Source organism: Lissotriton vulgaris, chromosome 10, assembly GCF_964263255.1.
Source record: "Lissotriton vulgaris chromosome 10, aLisVul1.2, whole genome shotgun sequence".
NCBI lineage: Eukaryota > Metazoa > Chordata > Amphibia > Caudata > Salamandridae > Lissotriton > Lissotriton vulgaris.
In genome coordinates, this window is record NC_141698.1 from 268,175,895 (window position 1) to 268,195,735 (window position 19,841).

General features: G+C 48.6%; 1 protein-coding gene across 1 annotated transcript in view; it reads left to right on the forward strand.

Moving 5' to 3' along the window:
* Positions 1-19,841, forward strand: part of LOC147685096 (uncharacterized) — a 1,199,247-nt gene that overhangs the window by 1,150,419 nt on the left and 28,987 nt on the right. Inside the window, exon 38 of the mRNA XM_086940986.1 lies at positions 15,351-15,494. Coding sequence (XP_086797112.1) covers positions 15,351-15,494 — 144 coding nt within the window. The remainder of the gene's footprint in view (positions 1-15,350; positions 15,495-19,841) is intronic.

Consider the following 19,841-nt stretch of genomic DNA (forward strand, 5'->3'; position numbering starts at 1 on the left):
CGCATTCTCTGACTTTTCCCTGATTTGCATTTAGTTGCTTTTTTGTGTTTGCCGATTCCTGAGTTTTGGGGGCTTTTAAAAAAAATGCTTAATGCTGTGGCACATACGAGAATAGGGACTGGTTCTCGACGGCTGTTTTGACCCCGGGCATTTGTAAAATTGGGTTTTATTGAGCAGTGCTCTAACGAAATTTGAGAGGGGCTCCCCACACTCCAGAACCTGCCCAGAGCTTTCAAGCCAGGGACCTGCCTGTGCTGAAGGGGGCCCCCAGAGCTCGGGCTCCTCCACACCTCGGGGGCTGTGGGGGCTTTTGTTACGCCACTGTCTTTAAGCAGAAAAACAAAGGAATCGAGAGAAGAGCAGCGAGCATCAAGATCTCTGTGAGTTGCCTGATTAACAAAAATGTACTTTTCCCTCCTTAGCCCTCTCCAAGAAGCAGTACGGGCCCCTATGGAGGGAATTCATTTGTTTTGCAACAATGTTTCAAATTCAAAACAGCAGTCATTTTCCTTGCCCCTGCTTTAAATGTATGTACTTGCATTAAATAAGTTTGCATCTTTTTTTAGGGGTGCTTGGTGATCTTTTTCTGGTAGGTTCTCAGGTCTGTTGAAATTTGATGGATTCTCGAGAAATGGTACACTGTAATTCACACTGTAATTTAATATGCCTTTTTAGGTCTCAACTGTCCATGAAATGGAGGGGTCCTAGACATTCCTGAAATAAATCCCCTCAGCTGCATGGCAGTTCCTGCTTTGGAGAGCTCATAGCGCCAAGACATCACATTACTGGGCTGTTGGCACTGTATAAATACCCACAAGGGTAAAGAATGCTCACATATCTATTTGTAATATATTTATCTTAGGCTCGTTTGAAAAGCTTTTTACCAGTGAACAATACCGACTGTCAAAGGCGCCCGGAGGACATAATCACAGCAGGGGATCTTACAGTTCTCGCCTGCTTTTCCCCTGCCTCACACATACCGATATTGCTCCCGATTCGTTGCAGGCAGTAAAGAAGCCCTTACAACAAGCCTGGATTCAAAGAGATCAATTTACAGCCAGATGTTTCCTGTTAAGCACATTCATACTTTACCTTGTGTAGACACTCCCACTCCTGTAATCTCCACGACGCCCTCTCTTCCTAACATCTGTTAGTATGACAAAGCTAGTCAACAATATATTTCAGATGTTTATTAAAGTCCATTGACAAAGCCAATGGCTCTCCAATCGGTGAGATTGGTTGGCTTTTGCCAATGCTTGTTGTTTATATGTGAGCTCCTTGTGCAGAATTGTTAAAAAGAAGTTCCAAAAAAACAGACTCAAATATACCATATCTGAAAGACAGTTAGTTGTAGATTCCTTACCTTAGAATTTTCCCCCGATGTCAGACTGGATCCGGAGATTTTTCTTAGCAGTACCCCTGCACATCTGTAGTTGGGATTGGTCGACTCCATGACCGTCGGCGGCCTCATGATCGCCGGGAGTGCCGTATATACGCCGCCCCTGCGCGCTAATGTTAGAACTTTCTTTTCCCACGCCAGCCTAGCGCAGATTCCGAGAGAGTTACCTCTTAGCTGTTTCTTGGCGAGCTTTTTCAATGGTTTTTGTCTTTTTCGAGTCTTTGACTCCTGGTGCATGAGGAATCTCCCTACGTCGGACCGGTTTCAAGCCCTGCGGTGCCCGTCTCAGAATGATGTCTGTGACAGACCCCCACCTTGTGTGCTTGTGGTGTCTTTGAGGGTGACCCAAAGTCGTGCTCCGACTGCCGGGCCATGAATTTCGAAGACTTTGCGGGTGCAGTCCCGAAAGTTACTGGAGGCCTGGTGGTCGGCACCACGTCACTTAAGGTATCGTTCAAGAGGAAGGTCCCAAAGCCGCGTGTGCAGAGCCCCCACTCCTCGTCGCACTCAAAGTCATCGAGGTCAACGGGCAAGTCTAAACACAATAAGAAGGCGAAGAAGTACAAGCGCTCTTCACCTTCTCCCCGTCGGTCGGCTGACGCGATGCAGGATTCGTAGTGTTAACGCTCAAAGGTTCCGTCTCTGGTGCCTGATTCAGGGACGACTCCGCTTCTCCCCCCATTTCCGGAAGCCGGAGCATCCCTTGCCCAACTCCGTCAATTTTACGAGGCCTTACACCTCGTCTTTGGACAGCCCAACTCCGCCCGTGCACATTCCGGTCCTGTGGAGCGGGTCGAGGGTCCTGGCCCTTCAATGCTGGCGAGGGTCCCCACGGATTCAGGCCTGGAGCCACCGCCCATTCCCAGGCGACCTAGTGTTTCTAACCCAACACTCCTTCCTCCGAGATCTGGTGGTCCATGCCTCTTCTTCAAAGGGCACATTCCCTTCTGCCCCTCCAGATAAGGAATCCAAGACGCTGGTCCGTCTTGGGAAGCACATGTTCTCTTCGTCCAGCTTGGCACTGCGGTCCGTGAATACTGCGTGCCTCTTGGGCTGATACTCCCTTATCATCTGGGTTACGGTTGCGCAGTTGCTGCCTCTGAGGAGGCCCTGGCCGTTCTCTCCCAGGCAGTGGTGGACGCAGTCAAATTCACAATAAGATGTGGACTGGATACCACCGACTCACTTGGCAGAATGATTGCCACGTCTGTAGCCCTTAACTGCTACGCCTGGTTGAGGACATCTGGCTTTTTGGGGGATGTCCAGTCAACTTTGATGGACATGCCCTTTTATGGCCATCTTTTTTGCAACAAAGCTGACTCTGCTCTGGAGTGTTTTAAAGATTCTCGGGCTATGGACAAATCTTTGGGCTCGCTGCGCCTTCTTGCCCACTCTAGTCTGCTTTTCGTCCATTTCGTGTCTACAGAAAGGGGCCCCCAATAACATCCGGCCCAGCCTAGCCACTGGTTCACGCCAGCTGCCCAGCATTTGCATGGCTGCGGACGTGGGAGCCAGCAACCATGCTGGTCTGGAAGCCAGTGGGGTGCCAGTCCACCCTGCCCACCCCCCCCGCCGCAGCCTCCAAACCTTCCTAGTCTGACGTTTCAGACCCATCAACTGCCAGTGGGAGGCAGGATTCACCATCACCTCCCGCACTGGCAATCCATCATGATGGACAGATGGGTTTTGTAAATTATCCGAAGGGGCTACTTCCTCCCTTTCAAGATTACCTCTCCCTCCATGTCACTGTCTTTCGATTGCATGTCAGAGGATCATTTGGCGCTACTCTGCCAGGAAGTCTCAGCTCTCTTGGCGAAGGGAGCTATAGAGAAGGTCCCTGCGCCAGAAGTAGGTCTTGGTTGCTATTCCCGCTACTTTCTGGTACCCAAGACGACAAAGGCATGTGTCCTAATTTATACCTAGGGACCTCATCCGCTTCCTCCGGAAGCAGAAGATCAGAATGCTCATGTTAGCTTAGGTCCTGTCTGCCCTTGACCCCGGAGACTGGATGGTGGCGTTGGACTTGCAGAAAGCCAATGTTCGAGGCATGTGAGCTGTAGAACACATGCTTATAAATAGATCGCCATCTATTGTTAGGTCCGGATGTTTCCATTTTGTTTTTCTTCAAAGAAGTCTTCCTAGTCACGAGGTAGGTGACTCCTCCTTTCGGTGATAGTGCGCATGGTCATCGACTCCATCTTCAGATTGTTTTTTTTCGCCATCGGGTTCGGATGTGACTTGCTACGCTCGGGTTCGACCTCGATCAGTTGGTTCCTCTCGGCGCGTACAACATTCACCCTCAACTGTATTGTTTCCGATCGCGTTCCCTTTCTTCACGGATCGTGTTATTGCTAAAAACAAATTTCGATCGGAGAGCTCGCGGTAGGCTGTCAGGCCTAACCCCCGGTTCGAATCGTAGTCAATGGAACAAGCTCCCTTTAAGTTCTGCCCTCGGTGCCACTTTAAAATACCAGTGCCCCGACACACACAATGTCTGCAACCTTGTTTGTCACCGGAACCCAGTGAACAGGACTGCGATGCGTGCTGAGCTTTCCGCTCTAAAAAGACTCTTTGCGACCGTCTGGCCCGACGACTCGACATGCAGAGCCAAAACACAGGCTCCATTCCAGACTGCTTCTGACCTGAATCAGAGCGAGAATAAGCTGGTGACCCCATCGGAGCCGATGGGGAACAGGAAGAAATCCCCCTTTCTGACGATGGCTCCGACCAGGATGAAGACATCCCGCATCCTGTAAGTACAGTACCTACCTCGCCCCAATTTCCAGTTCCACCGAAAAAGAAGTCTCCGGACCAACCCGCTCCCTCATGCCCCGGTCAGCACCGAGACCACACTTCTGATGTCCCGCCTCCACGCTCGGCACCGAAGCCTACCAAAAAGCCTTCCGGTTCCGAAAAGCTCCATGTCAAATCGGGCAGTGAGCAAATGGTCGAAGACAAAGTCCGCACCGAACATCACTGCTCAGTACCAAAAACAACTTTGGATCCGAAAACACCAACCAAAAAACCATCGGCACCTAAACCTTTGGCTCCGAAACAGACTAATACACTAAAATCACCTAAAAAGCATACTTTCGGTGATACCCTCGAAAAACCGGTTCTGAAACGGAAAATTCAACGGAAAGTCAGCCAAGCACATCCATTTCAAGGATATACCAGTTAACATGAAACACTGTTACAGATGCACCTTCTTTTTCTCCAGCTCTGGATCTTTCACAAATTCATATTTACTATGGCATCAGTACCTAAAGCAAAACTAAGTTCAAGGAAGCATGTGCCAGAGTTGGAGGACTATTATCCCAGGTGTAGCTTTTGCCACACTGCAAATACATTGTCTGAAGAATGGCATATTTTACAGTATTTCCGTTCATCTCAGTAACAGATGTCAGAGGGAAGTTTGACTAAACAATTTAATGTAATGTAGGTAGCTAGAAATGCTAGCAAGCCATAATTAAAAGTACTGTTTTTCATTAATTTTAGGCTGTTACAAAGTGACAAATCAGCAGTTCGAATACCAATCTCAGTGTATTTCCTTCAACAGAGTGACGAATGGCTAATGGCAGTGATTTCTTGAGAGGAGGCATTTTCTTCGCATGGGTCTGGTGTTTTAGAGTGCTTTCCACAATGAACTGATTTATGTGGAGATTTCTGTAATAGATCCTTAACCATTCACTTCAACTATGCTCTCTCCATTGTGCAGGCAGTAAAGGGGATCCTCCTGGTGACCCCTGCATTGACCTCACTGCAGCAGAGGAGGAACACAAAAGTGATAGGGACAAACCTTTGGACCCTGGACCTGTTGGCCAGTTTGAAAATACCTCAGAAGACGGTGATTTGTTTTCATCTCTGCTTTATAAAATTATATTGCTTGCTTTCCATTTACTGACCTCTCAGATTAACCTGGAAGTCTACCAGCAACATATATCTTTTGCATCTGGGTGTGGAGAAAGAGTTTGTGGTCTGCTTTTGGAAGATATTCTGGGCATTCCAAATGTTACTTTGTGTAGGTACTTCTCAGTGCTATCACTGTATGTCCCGGACTTAATTTGAGGCCAGCACGCTAATGTCTTAGTTTTCCCATTGTAATTCCCCTCGCTAGAGGAGCAATGCTAGTTTGCAATTCCATTTAAACTAAAGAGCTCTTATTGCCTCTAGTTTTGTATATTGCAGTAAGCCTCTTAAGTAACATAAAGATATGTACTATTGCTTGATGGGCTAATTCAAAAAGCAGCCAATCAGTGCACTATTGCAATTAAACTAAAGGTGAAGGCTATTCTCTAAACAATCAAAACCTGATGTACAAGAGGTAGTGTCTTGTGATGTAGGAATTGAAGAGACAATGTGACATATGGAAATCGTGATCAGGGGCGTGGCTTGGGCGCCGAAGGAAATGGCGGCGTGAGCTCGGAGTTCCGCGCCCGATCCCCACAGAAATCCTGAAAATCGGAGCGGCAAAACCCACGACGGCCCCGGAAAAACGGTTCGCCGACAGGCGAATAGAACAGGCACACGAGGAACCGCCAACGGAGCCGATTAACAGAGGTTTGGCGCCGGAGGAACACTAAAAGCTCGACACGAAGAGGCTCCCAAAGATGGCGGCCGAGGTGTGATAAGAGCCGATCAGCAGCGAGCGAAGTTCTCCCCCCTGAGGGAGCAGAAGACCCGACTCCGGATCACACCGCCAAACATGGCCAAGTGACCCAGCGGTGGACCTAGATGGCCTATGACGAGAAGATTACTGCCCAGCGAGCCGACTAGCCTGAGAGCAGGGACTTGACAAGATGGCGGAGTGGCCCGGACTGGTGCGTCATGCAGGGGAGTGGAGCCCGGAGAAGTAAAGTCCTGCAGCCTGTGGAGAACTAAGGAGTGGTGCAGACCAGCAAGGCCGAGAAGCCCTCGCCGACGGACCGGACGGTGTCCGGCTCACGACCCCCCCTGAAAGAGACGGAGGGGTGGGGGCACTGAACCCCGAGCCATCGGTGGCGGACGAGACGATAGCAGGCATTCCTGGAGAAGTGCCCCAGCCGCCCTTAAGACAGTGGAGCTGAAGGGGAGACCATACGGTCAGCCCAGCAGTAACCGGAGAGGCCCGGTCTTTACATTGCACCAAGCGGGGATCGAGGCAACAGAGGCGCGAAGACGCAGATAGCGGGCCCGCCCTGCAGTAGGCCGCATGAAAGTGCTGAGCGGAGAGCAACTCCAGAACAATACCAGGCCCTAGGTCGGTCTTGACCCGAGTGAACCGTGGTGGTTTGTAGAAGGACGCAAATACGAGGCGGATCGACGGGTTGAGCTGAGATCCAGCGGTGGCCCAGTGGCGGGAGGGCTTGAAGCCGGATCCCCCGAGGCGCCAGCAGGCGGGAAGCTGGGAACGCGACGGTCCCTGCAGTTGTGATCCAGCGCCCGAGAGGAGAACCGGGGGACAGCGAGGGGCCCGACTGGCGACTGAGGGCACTGAGCACATCGACTGAGTACGCGGCTTGGCAATATAGTGAAAACGAAAGGAAAAACTGAGGGAGCCGCGACCTCCGACGCGGTGGAAGGGGATCCTGCAGGACCATCGGAGCTGCAGCAGTTGCAGGACCGCATCTTGGAGGCTATAGCGGCAACAAGAGACACTTTGCAGCAAGATATAGCGCAGGTGGTATCGGGACTGGGCCTCCTACGAGCGGACCATGACAAACTTAAATATAGGGTCAAGGATGTCGAAGATACCCTATAGGAACTGGCTCCTGCTCATAAAACTATGGAGGGTAGACTAACAGATGCCCTAGACCGGATACAGGTCTTAGAAAGACGGGCTGAGGATGCCGAAAATACCAGTCGACGCAGTAATGTCCGCATAGTAGGAGTGCCGGAAAAGGCAGAAGGGGACGACATGGTTGAGTTCCTCGACAACTGGCTCAGGACTACGGTGGCGCCGGAGGGCCTCTCGCCCTTCTTCACCCTGGAACACGCACACCGTGTCCCATCCGGGCCGCCCAAACCGGGCCTGCCCCCGAGACCGATCATAGCCAAATTGTTGCATTACAAGGACAGGGACCTGCTGCTTCGAAGGGTTTGGGACACACGTCCGTTTCAACTGGAGAACAGCAGAGTGACATTGTATCCTGATTTCACCTTTGAGACGCAGCGACTGCGTGCCTCCTTTCTGTCGATTAAAAGGGAACTCTGGACTGAAGGCATCCCATACTCCTTGCTTTTCCCAGCTAAGCTCAGGGTGGTGGTTGATGATAAAACACACTTCTTTAGCACGTCGGCGGATGCATGGGCGTGGTGGGAAACATATAAGGCGGGCACTGATGGAGCCAAGTTCTGAGAAGAAAGGGAGTGGGCTCCATCGCGCCTACGGAAATCACAGAGATTGCGCAAGAGACAACAAGGCACACGGAAACCATCGGCGTCACAAACGGAAGCGGAGCGGAAGGCCGCGCTTCAAGCTGTAGAAACGCTGGCGAGATCCGGCGATTCCCAGTCCAAGCAGGGCACGGACACAGAGACACACGCCTCAGCCTCGGGCTCGGAATCGGACCTTTCGGGAATACACAGAACCAAGGGCCCGTTGGTAACACCGCAGACGTCGGAGGAGATCCTGAATATTTGACTCGGAGCTGACAGGTAGTGGGCAGGATTGCCAACGAGAACCTCCCGAACTGAAGAGTACTATAACCGGGGATTACGAACTGGTTCATAAGCCTGCTGCTAATCATGGGGGTCCACGGGAGGGTGCGGGGGAGAGCCTGCGTAGCTACCTTCCGATCTAGGCCACGCTCCACTAGCCCTTAAGGCACTCGCGGTTACGACCGTGGAATAGCAACACAGTTCGAAAGGTTGCATAAGTTTGGATGGGAACTGATAGACCAATATTGGGGCCTGTTCTGGGGGGAGGAGGGGGCATACTGTTGGGGACTTTTTCCACAATTGGCAACTGTTGATCCCGGGACACCTGGGAGTTGAAAAGTTTGAAAAGTCAAGAGGAAATTGGGGGGGGGTCCACCATCCGCGAGGGAATGGGATTCTATGTGAGGAAGCGACTTGGCTAATGCAAATGTATTGACGTGTATAACCTGGAACGTGCGGGGGCTTCATACGATGGTAAGGAGACATAAGGTACATGCCCACTTGATTCAAAGGGGGGTCCATTTTGCGCTGCTGCAAGAAACACACCTCACGAAGCAGGAAGGGGCGGCACTACAGAGGAGATGGCGGGGTCAGGTCTTTCACACCACTTATTCAGCGTATGCTAGGGGCGCTTTGATATGGGTAAGGGCGGGCACACCCTTTCAGGCGACATAACGTCTAATAGACCCAGAGGGGAGATACGTAGTGGTAGAAGGCAGGTTGAGAGGTAGGAACATAGTACTGTGCAGCATTTACGCCCCGAACACGGAGCAGCTGACCTTCTTAACAGGTTTGTCGGGGACACTAGCACACTTCCTGGCGGGCCCGATTCTGATGGGAGGGGACTTTAACTCAGTAGCGGACACAACACTGGATAGGTCCCACCCACCATTGAGGGACTCCCCTGTTCACCGACTCACAAAGGGTAGATTGGAATGGCAGGAGGGGTGGGGCTTGACTGATGTCTGGCGCGCACAACACCCAACTGAACGCGATTACTCGCACTTCTCCAGCCTGCATGACCTCCACGTCTGAATTGATGCGATACTATGCTCACAGGTCGTGTTGCCGGCCATAACTTGGACCGAGTACCTGACAAGGACAATCTCGGACCACAACCAGTTAATAGTCAACTTGGCCTGGGCGGTCGAGGTACCTCGAGTGCCGACCTGGAAGCTGAGACCAGAGACCCTGGAAGACCCATTGTTCCATGCGGCACTGGAGGAAGGGATAACCCAATACTTCACCGACAACGAGGGGATGGCAGCCACTAGAGCGGTGGAATGGGATGCTTTTAAAGTGGTGGTGAGGGGCCAGTGCATAACGAAATACGTGGGCACGCAGAGGGTGCTGCTGGAGGACCTCAATAAGGCAGATTCCAAGCTGCGGGAAGCAGAGAGGGTGCGGCCTGGCCATCCCGAACTCCAAGAGGAGGTCAACTTAGCTAGGGAGGCGGTGGCGGTGGAAGTGGAACGACTTTGTGGCTTTGATCACCGGGCATATATGCTTAGGGCCCACGTAGAGGGGGACAAAGCCGGAACATTACTAGCATGGCTGGCAAACCCCACAAAGCGATGCTCCCCAATACTAGCCATAGAGGATGAGGTGGGTCGCATCCACTACTCCCAAACGGAGATCTTGGATGGCTTTCAGAAGTACTATGAGGGCCTCTACACCGGGGGATCGGGAGAGTGAAACCGAGATATTTTTAGATGGCCTCCAATTGCCCCAGTTAGACGAGGAACAGGCGAAGGCTCTGGGGAGAGACATTGACCTAGGAGAGATCAGAGGAGCGGTGAAAAGGATGGCCCGAAACAAGACACCGGGATTAGATGGGTTGCCCATAGAATTTTATAGTAAGTACCTAGACGTCTTGGCGCCAAAACTCCAAACGTTATACAAAGAAGCCAGAGTAACAGGTCGCCTACCCCAATCAATGCGGGAAGCGCTAGTAATACCACTCCTGAAACAGGGAAGGGAGAGCTGTAGCCCTGCGTCTTATAGGCCACTCTCTATGCTGACCGCTGACTAAAAAATATTGAGTTCAATTTTAGCAGCTAGACTCCTACAGCATATGCCCGACTTAGTACACGAAGACCAAAATGGAATCATTCCCGCACGGAACACGACGATTAACATCAGGAGACTCACACGCCTGTTGGAGGGCCCGTACGCTGAGGACCGAGCACCTCTAGTCCTATCAGTAGACATCGAAAAGGCTTTCGATAGTCTAGAATGGGACTACTTATACAAGGTCATGGAACGCTTCGGATTGGGGGAAGGGTATATTAATTGGACGCGAGTCCTGTATACGGCGGCAGTGGCAAGAGTGAGGATGGGACCCCTAGTCTCGCACCAATACCCGGTGGAAAGGGGCACCCGACAGGGATGCTCCTTGTCCCCCCTACTATTTGCACTAGCGATTGAGCCACTTGCGGCCGAGGCCCGGACGGGAAAACACTTCGAGGGAGTAGGCAGCAGAGACGGTCAGTAATTTATTTCACTGTATGCCGACGACCTGCTGTTATTCCTAGAAAACGATACGACAGCGCTGGAGGGTGCAGAGAGACTGCTGGGGCGATTCGGCGAAATATCGGGCCTAAAGGTCAACTGGGCGAAGACGTGCTTGTTCCCATTAAGGCGGGGCGCGGATTGCCCTGACCACCGGCCTATACTTAACTGGGAGCCGAATTGTCTTAAGTACTTAGGGGTATATATATACCACACGGCTGCGGATATGTTAGAGGGAAACGTGGGCCGCTGTGTGCGAGCGCTGAAAGGCAGCATGGCCTTTTGGGCCACGCTCCCGCTATCCGTCACTGGCCGTATATCCTTGCTGAAAATGGTCGCCCTGCCGCGATTACTATACTACTTTCGCACACTCCCAATCTGGATTCCTAGTTCCTTCTTCCGTCAACTCAAGTCTCAGCTGACTACGTTCCTGTGGGGGGCAGGTAGATGCAGAGTGGCGTTGGCGACGCTCACCCGCCCGAAGGACGAGGGGGGGCTCGCGATACCGGACTTCGAGCTTTATTATCTCGCCGCTCAACTGCAGATATACACGCAGGAGGTGGCGCGGGTGTACCGGGGCCCTGAGAGCGACGGGGTGAGAGGCACGCCACGGCACGTCCTGGCCTATATAGCCCTACAGCAGAGGATCGCCATTCGAGACCTGACACTTGAGCAACAAACGTTCCGGCTTTGCTGGAACCGGTCTCAGCGGCGTGCGGGGATACGACACCCAAATGCCCTGGAAATACCCATGGGCATGCTGACTGTGCTGCCCCACGGCGGAGATTGGTCGCAGCTGCAGCACTGGGAAGACGCGGGAATACAGGTTGTAGGAGACCTCTATGAAGATGGTGCATTCCTCCCATATCAGGAACTTCAGGAACGGTTCGATCTGCCACGAGGGGGCTACCTTCTGCACTCTGCTGTGGTTGGAGCAATGCAGGCGCATTGGAAAGGGGGTCTGACAGAGCCCGAGACGTCCATGGCTTGCCAGTACGCTATGATGGCGGCTGGGACGGTTAAGGCTGTGACATGCCTGTACTCTAGAATGCTCCGCGAAAACCTGCCGCCCTTCACGACGTTAAAGTCCAAATGGGAAGCTGACCTGGGTAAGGATATTCCTGAGACGACTTGGGCCCGACTAGTGCGCCGAGCCCAAAATAGCACAAGAAATGCAAGATTTCAGATCATTCATTTCTACGTGCTGCACAGGGCTTACATGACCCCTGGCAGAATCAAGAAGTACTTTGGGGTAGTTGAGTCGGCGTGCCCCCGGTGTGCATTTGAGGGAGCGGAGCTGGAACACATGCTGTGGTCCTGCCCTGCCCTCCGGGAGTACTGGCAGGCAATAGGGGACACCTTGAACGAAGTAACGGAAAGAACCATTGAGTTTGATTCAGCGGTGTGCATTCTGCACTGGTTCCCACACACACCCAAAAATAAAAATTCAAGTAAATTCATTGATATGGGGCTGATAATAGCCAAAAGGGAAATAACAAGACAGTGGAAGGCGTGGACGAGCCCTACTCATAGGAGATGGTATAACGAATTCCTCAAGTGGGCAGCTTGTGAGAGCACACACAGATATCAATTAGCACGTCGGAATCCAAACCTTAGAGCATTGGATATGGCGGCAGCCTGGGAGGCGCTAGTACAAGCCCTTAGGGATAGCATGCTAACGGAGGACGAGGAAACCCTCAGCACGGACAGGAATTGCACCCCGGAAACACCGAGCACATCACACACCTAGAAAATATATGGCCCAAGATTGTACCCTAGATTAGACACAGCAAAAGAGACCCTGCGAGCGGATGGTGAGGGGGGAGGGGAGGGTGGGCAAGTAGCAATGTTGAGGGATAGTTTAAGGGGGAGTTCATAAAGTTTATTTCAGTTAGGAAAAGAAAAGTAGACATACACTCTTTAATGCGATGAGGATGATCCTAACAACAGCAACCAGACTAAGGAGGGTCGTTTAATTGCCGCCGCCCGACCTCCGGGTTGAGGGCCTGCAGGCTGTGTACAACAAGAAATGAAAGTATGTCGTTAAATGGCCCGAACAGAACTGTAAATGTGTGTATACTGGTATGTGAACTGTATGTCTACAATAAAAATTACTTTAAAAAAAAGATGGAAATCGTGATCACTTGTACTTTATACGTGTCAATCCTAATCCCTAAATGATGGTTTAAGGCTTGAACCACAAATCCTTGTCACTTCTGCTTAAGGTAATGAGCTATTCTTTTACACATGTTGTCCCTATGTAGTCCGTATACTGATAAATGCAGTTTTATGCATTGTGTAATTATGTATATTTCTTTTTGTATACAAACCATTAGTTTTAGTCAAACACTCTACGTGGTTTTCTGTATTTGAGTGTTGAACAGAACCTCCAGACTGGGTGTCTTCATCACTGTTACAGTAAGGTATGGGTCTGTGTAGGAAAGTGCCCTTTTTTGACATGGCCACCCCCACTTTTTACCTGGTATCTGATGCAATTTTGACGAAAGTGCACTGGGTTCCTGCTTTCCAGGTCCCCAGAGCCAGGTCTTTTGCCCTGAACCTGTACAGTTGTTCCCCCAATTGTCAATACCTTTAGCACCCCTTGTAAGTCCCTAGTAACTGGTACACCTGGTACAAGGGCAGGGAGGCTAAAAAGGGGCCCTAAGGGCTGCAGCATGTATTGTGCCACCCTAAGGGACCCATAATCAGACTCATGCAAACTGCCACTGCAGGCTGTGTGACATGGCACAGAGAAAAGTGAAAACAGGACATGGCAACACCCCCTGTGTGCCATGTGTGCAGTATAGGTAAGGCACCCCTACAGCCCTAAGGTAGGGTGCACTATACTACATGTGTGGACATATCTGCATGGGAAATGCCCCTGTGATGTGTAAGTTGATTCTTAGATATTACTAGTGAACAAGGAAGCCGTTTTAAATACATGTGCTGGTCACTGGTAATAACAAGTTCCCCAGCTGCATGATGACTTCCCTGAAACTAGAGATGTTTGGTATCAAACATCTCGTATTAATAAGCCCACACTTATTCTAGTGATGAGTTTATTAATACAGGCACCGAGAGGGCGCCTTAGAGGTGCCCCCTAAAAACCTACCAACTACTAGTGTACTGGCTTACTGGTGCAGATCTGTCTGCCACCACAGACAAATTTCTGACCTCCTGCAGTTGCCAGCCCACGCTCTCTGAAGGCAGAAACAATGCCTACTTCGACCAGAGTTGTTGTCACCTGCTCTTAGCAGGATGGCTAAGTGACCAGCATATCAAGTTAGGAGGCTTCAAAAGCCTTTGCCGCCTTTGATATGCGACCCAACCTTTTCCCAGACAGGGAAAATGCCACCCCCTGCCCTGGGCCCATTTGGCACCAGAAGAGACAGGAAAATTAATCAAGCTAGTTCCACCTCTAAGGTGGGCTACCTGATGTGAACACGAAACTTGAAATCCCACCACCTTAGTTTTGGTGGAATTGGACTCACTGGGTCAGGGTTATGCCCACTTCCCACAGGAAGTTGTCATATAGTAGGTTTAGTCACCCTATAAGTAAGTAGCCCTTTGGCTACTACCTGTCACCCCCCTTAACACCCCTAAATTGAGTATTTAGAGGTACCCATTATGCCAAGGACTCAGATTTGATGGATCCAAAAGAAAAGGACAACGAGCCGCTTGACAATGAGAACTGAAGACTGATGTGATATTTTGGCACCAAACTGCACCAGTCTCTACAATTGTGACAAAGTGGCTCGTCCTGCAGCTGAGCAACTACCAAGAGGCCCAGTAGACTTTAAGTCCTTCGCGAATTGCCAGCAATCTTCCTTGGGGTGGAGGAGCTACTCCCCTGCAGGCACCGAAGAAGCAGAGTCTAGTTGACCGTATTGCTGCTTGCCAGACATCCCGACGCAGCAGTACCCCAGGAAGAGGTTCCTGTGCTTCTGAAGGTCTGAGCAGTCCCCCCACAGAGTGAGAAGACACCAGGACTGACCTGAGCCGTACAGGGCTAATACCAGGGTACTGGACCCCTTGCAACAATCAAGGCCTTTTCAAGTCCAGGCGGGACTCTCAACAGCACCGACACTGAGCAGCTGAAGAGGGACATCAGCACCGCAGAGACCCACTTCCAGAGTGGCCCGTTGTCCTGATTTCTGCACACTCAACTGGTGAGACCTAGGACACAGAAGCCTAGCCAACCTATCTACTCTGCACCTGAACGCCCCTGCCCAAGTTCCAGCTAACCGGCTGTGCCCCCTTGTTACTAGGACCTACGACTTATTTTTATAAATTATTCTTGAGTGCGTGTCTCATTTATTACCTCTGTGAGTACAAAAAATGCTTAGCACTACCCTCTGATAAGACTAAACTGCTTGCCTATGGTACCACAAAAGAGAGGGCATTTAGTGTTATCATGTTTTCCCCTGTAAACCAATAAGGGCTGCTTGAACTCTTTACACAGTGCACCTCGTTTTGGTCCACTATATAAAGAGCCAGCCTCCTACAGTCTGATGTTACCTAATGGGTGCCGTCTACTTGGTATACTTTATGGCAGAGAATCACTCTTTTACTCTGTTGTCTGAGCTTTGGCGTTTTAATTTTTATGGGGAAGATGTTTGTGTGTGTGTCTGTGTGTGTATACAGTTATTGTTGTGGTGCCTTCCTCTGTGAGTTGAAGTGTGATTTGAATGAGGTTTTCCCTGTCACTTTACTCAGCATTCCCATTTCTGAACTAAAGTTGTGATCTACGAAATTGTTCTTGCAGGCCCTGTTATGTAAATTTACGTGCTTTTCCCCCTAGTGATATCCTCAGTCAACAAACATCTCAGCGGGTTGGAGAAGCTGTTAAAGGAAGTGCCGATGATGGAATTGGGGAATTTCAGTGGGATTTCCAATAAATATGGAAGGAACGTGAACTGGAAACCTAAGAATAGTCCGTCCAGTGGTAAGAGATCTTTTCATAGCAATACTCACACATCCTGAAAAATATCCGCTTGACGATGAAGTAGAATCGTTTGTCTGTGCAGAATGTTGAATTAGTAAGCCTTGAAAAGATGCCATTCTATGTAAATGGTTCCTTACTGCTTTGGAATGGTGATGTAAACTGTTATTCAAGTACTATTTAGTATCTTGCAATGTATGTTTGAATCCATTTGTAGCATTCAGCAATGCCGGTGGAGGTGCCAGGGAGGGAAGATTCAGATCTTCTAGGCAATTGTATTGTTTTGGTCTTTTATAGCTCTTTGCTGACACTACCGTGACTCGAATTAGGAGCGACCCGTTGCAAACATGAATAGCTGCCTTGCAGCGGCGGTTTCTCCATGGGAGCGAAGGAGCGCCTCCCCCACACTGCTGGGCAGAAAGCATTAATAATTCAATGGTAATAAAATAATTTTATTACCATTTCATTTTTGTTGCTTTCTGCCAGCAAACGGAGCGCGAGGGCAGGGTGGGGCCAGCGCGTGACTGCTGCCAATGATTTGCAGCAGTGAGGAGTGACCACTAAAGTTTGCTTTGCTCATGTTGATTTGGCTGGCTACCTTGCTGCGGCCAAACTGAAATGCGCAATTCAAACCTATCCAACCTGACACAGGCCTACAATAACCACCCCGCCTCCCCCCCGACGCAGAATGTGAGGCGATGCACCCAAGACTCCTATATCTCACAGATATCCAAAGGTTTTAGACAGCATTGGGAGCCTGTGGAGAGTGGTGGACCCACTGCACCACAACCGATGGCACTGTGTAGCATACATCTGTACATAACAAGAGGGACAGTAGTGGAATTAAAGATATGTAGAAGTAGATCAAGGGACCTCCTTAAGGGTAAAAAGAGGCTGAGCTAAATGGAAACTCAGCCGGCCAAATTGAAAGTTAAACCATTACAGTGGACCTGTAATCAATTCAAGAGGCTTTCAATGAATGATGTTAAAATAAATAAAAAAGTTACGTCTATTGTGAGCATAACAATTCTCCATAATATATTGCCCAGGAGTAGAATGGCTAGAGACTGATAATCACAGTGCCAGGGCAGTACTCCGTTGAATTCTCTAGTTCAACAAATTTACAAATGTATCACTGAGGCGATAATTGCACCGGTCACTTTTGTTTTTTCTATCCACAGTAAGGATATTGTTCCCCCGGTCGAATCCTATTGTTCGATATACTCATTGTCCCTTTTGGGTCGCACATAATCCTGCCTTGACTGACTCGAATTTATGTGCGCCCGGCTTTGCGAATTACCTCCAAGAGATTTGTAAATAACCTCAAATCCACAGGTCTGTGGGTGTTCATGTACTTCAGCAGGGTGACCCACTTAGAAAAGCTCTTGACCTTAAACCTTTGAATGGGCCATCCTTGTGAAAGTTCATCAGTCATAAATGCACCTTACAAATGTACAATAACTTAATTCTCTACATCAGCGTTAGGAATTTGTGAAGCAACCTTTTGTGCCAATTTGGTGTGCAAAGCTATTATGAATCTGACTGTGTGAGAATCTTTTGGTGTCTATGTGAGGATTTTTTCCTAGTCTATGAGTTACCTTTTCAAGGCTTTGAGAGTATCTGGTAGGTATTTGTTGTTCTCACTGGAGGCTCTGTCATAGGCTGACCGATTCTGTCTTTCAGTTGTTAAAATTGTAAATAAAAAGGGTTGACACATCAGATATTCTCTACTCTTGAGGAACATGTGTAACGTTTGCAGAACGTTTGTGCTTTTGCCTCCTAGAGGAGCTGTAGTGGCTGTTCCAGTGAGTTTTTTAGATGTGTATTTTGTATTATTTATTTGTATGCTTGTGTAGTGCCCACATGTCCCCTAGGTGGCTCCATAGTTCTCGTATGGAAGGTCAGGGAGAGGCCAGAGCACCATTGGAAGCCTGGTGCTGACAGGGCCAATTCACATTGACACAGGAGAAGGGGGAATAGTCCATGGGTTTGTTGGCATTTCGAGAAAGACTTCTTGGATCAAAATTGTGCAGATGGCCTTCTTGAATCTATGAGAAACAATGGTTCAAGAGGAACTACTTTCATATGACTTTCTCAGTTATAGGCAATTTCGTTGTAATGTACTCTATCGCCTTCTTGAAAAGGGAGAGGTTGGAAAGGGAAATGAGATGGAGATTGAGTTGTTTCATGGATGCTATCCTCATTTAGAGATTTTTCATCCGTGCTTCCTTTTTGCTTAGGAAGGGGCGTTTATTAAGTTTACAGCTGCTTGACATAACATTTCAACCCGCAGTGTATTGGATTGTCAATCTTCATAAGTATTCTACCTCATAATTATTAAAGGCCTTGGTACATCATTCATGTTTTTTCAAAGTTAATCTTTGGTTCAGTGGAGTAATAAAATCTCACTTCTTAAGTTTAAGACTTAGCCTAGCTTTCAGATTTTTGTATCCTCTCATGATTCTGGGTCTGTGTCTTATGTGTTTTAATATCGGTTATATGAAGAATTCTTTTAGTACTAATTTTATTTGATAAGATTAGCTCATTTGAATGAGGGACTCTACAGAGCTCCAGGAAAGAGGGGGGGGACGACAACTAGGGCATTACTTTCATATATGATTAAACACTTGAAGCGGGACTTCAAGTGGCTTGTTACATTGTGATTGCTGCACAAACTCCTGTTTGCCGAGAGATCTCTATTACAAGGTGGTGCGACATTTATCACACCTGGTAAATACCAGGTGCGGTGAAGATCACACCCTTTTATAATTTTCGGCAAATCAAATCAGTCCAAACTAAAAAAGAAAAAAAAGGCCTAGTAGTTAACAGGGCATGCAGAATTGGTTGTGGTAGACACCAAAATCCACGTTATTCCACAAAAACTGGTAATCGCACCCCAACAGCCCTACTCTGAATCTGGCCCCTGGAGTAAGAGGGTATGGCTTTTGTCATTTTCTGAAAGAACTAAGGTTGGGATTATAATAAGAGCGTTCCAGAGCAAGGAGCCATGATGTTGCATAGAGCTTCATGCAAACATTTTTAGTTTAGTTGCTAGTAGTTCAAAACTGGTTGCGAGAGGCTGATCATAAGCATTTGGATCAGCAATTTGTGGTGAATATTTTAGGGAGGTAGTCATAGATAATGCCTCGCAGTGATTTGTGGACCAGGAACAGAGTCTAAAATCAATCCTATGCTTGACAGGCAGCCAGTGGAAGGATTTTAAAGTCAAGAGTAGTATTGAGAGAACCTTTTAATTTAATGGCGAGGCTTTCAGCAAAGTTCTGTACTCTTTGTAGCTTGCATGGCTAATCAATTTGGTTCAGAGACCCTAAAATTACCATTGCCGTATTTGATATATATTAAGTCTTGGGTAATGATAAAGGCATTTCAACAATGAGTTTTGCGTCAAGGGAGTATGCCTCTGAAGTGACTGAGGTAGAAAAAAACGTTTGTGATGGATAATTCTACTTTCAGGTTCTCCGCCCATTACTCATACATGCCAACAGGTGGAGCTATTGGTGTCAGCTACAGCCCTTTCACAAACTTGATATCACAGTGCTGCATATATGTGCCGTGCCACCCATGTGTGCTGATGTCAGTTCTGCTTTTTTCCGGGTCATTCGACGTGGATCTTCTCCACTTCTTTGATTATACATTCTACTTTAAATTTTTCAAAAAATTAAAATCTATTGTACAGGGATATTGTCACTGAAGATCTCAGGTTTTTAAAGATTTTATTTATAGTTTTATAGAGCACAAATAATAAAGATTAAACATGTTATAGACTTAAGATATACAAAGGTCAAGGAACCTGGCGGACATATAGAGTGCCCTACCAAGCATCACAAGTACGTTATAATACTACAATTTTCCATGGGGTGCAGTTTTACGATAAGCACCCACTTTCAGTGCCTAGACAAGTTTACCTTAAGCCACAGGGGCTTGAGGGCAGGGTGTGGCGTAATGGCCGTAGCTCCCCACTTTGGAGTTGGGGATCCAGGTTTGAGTCTCTGCGCGGCTTAACATCCTGCGATTCTGGGCAAATCACTCAATCTACTCATGCATAGGAACAGCGCATTGAAACCCTCACAGGTGATTAGCCGCGCTCTACAAATTCAAGTATTTTTATTATTTAATCCACAGTAGGAAAACAGAGTACTTTTTTTCATACATAGATTTTTATTACTTTTTCAGAATTTAAAATACAACATAGCAGTTACATGTTAAAGTGCGTACGTTGTCCCATAGTTATAGCAGTTGCAATTGTGTAATAGTACGTAAACTTGAAATCAGCAACATCCTGAGGCCTACAATGATGGATGTACATATCAAAAGTAATCCACCATCTGC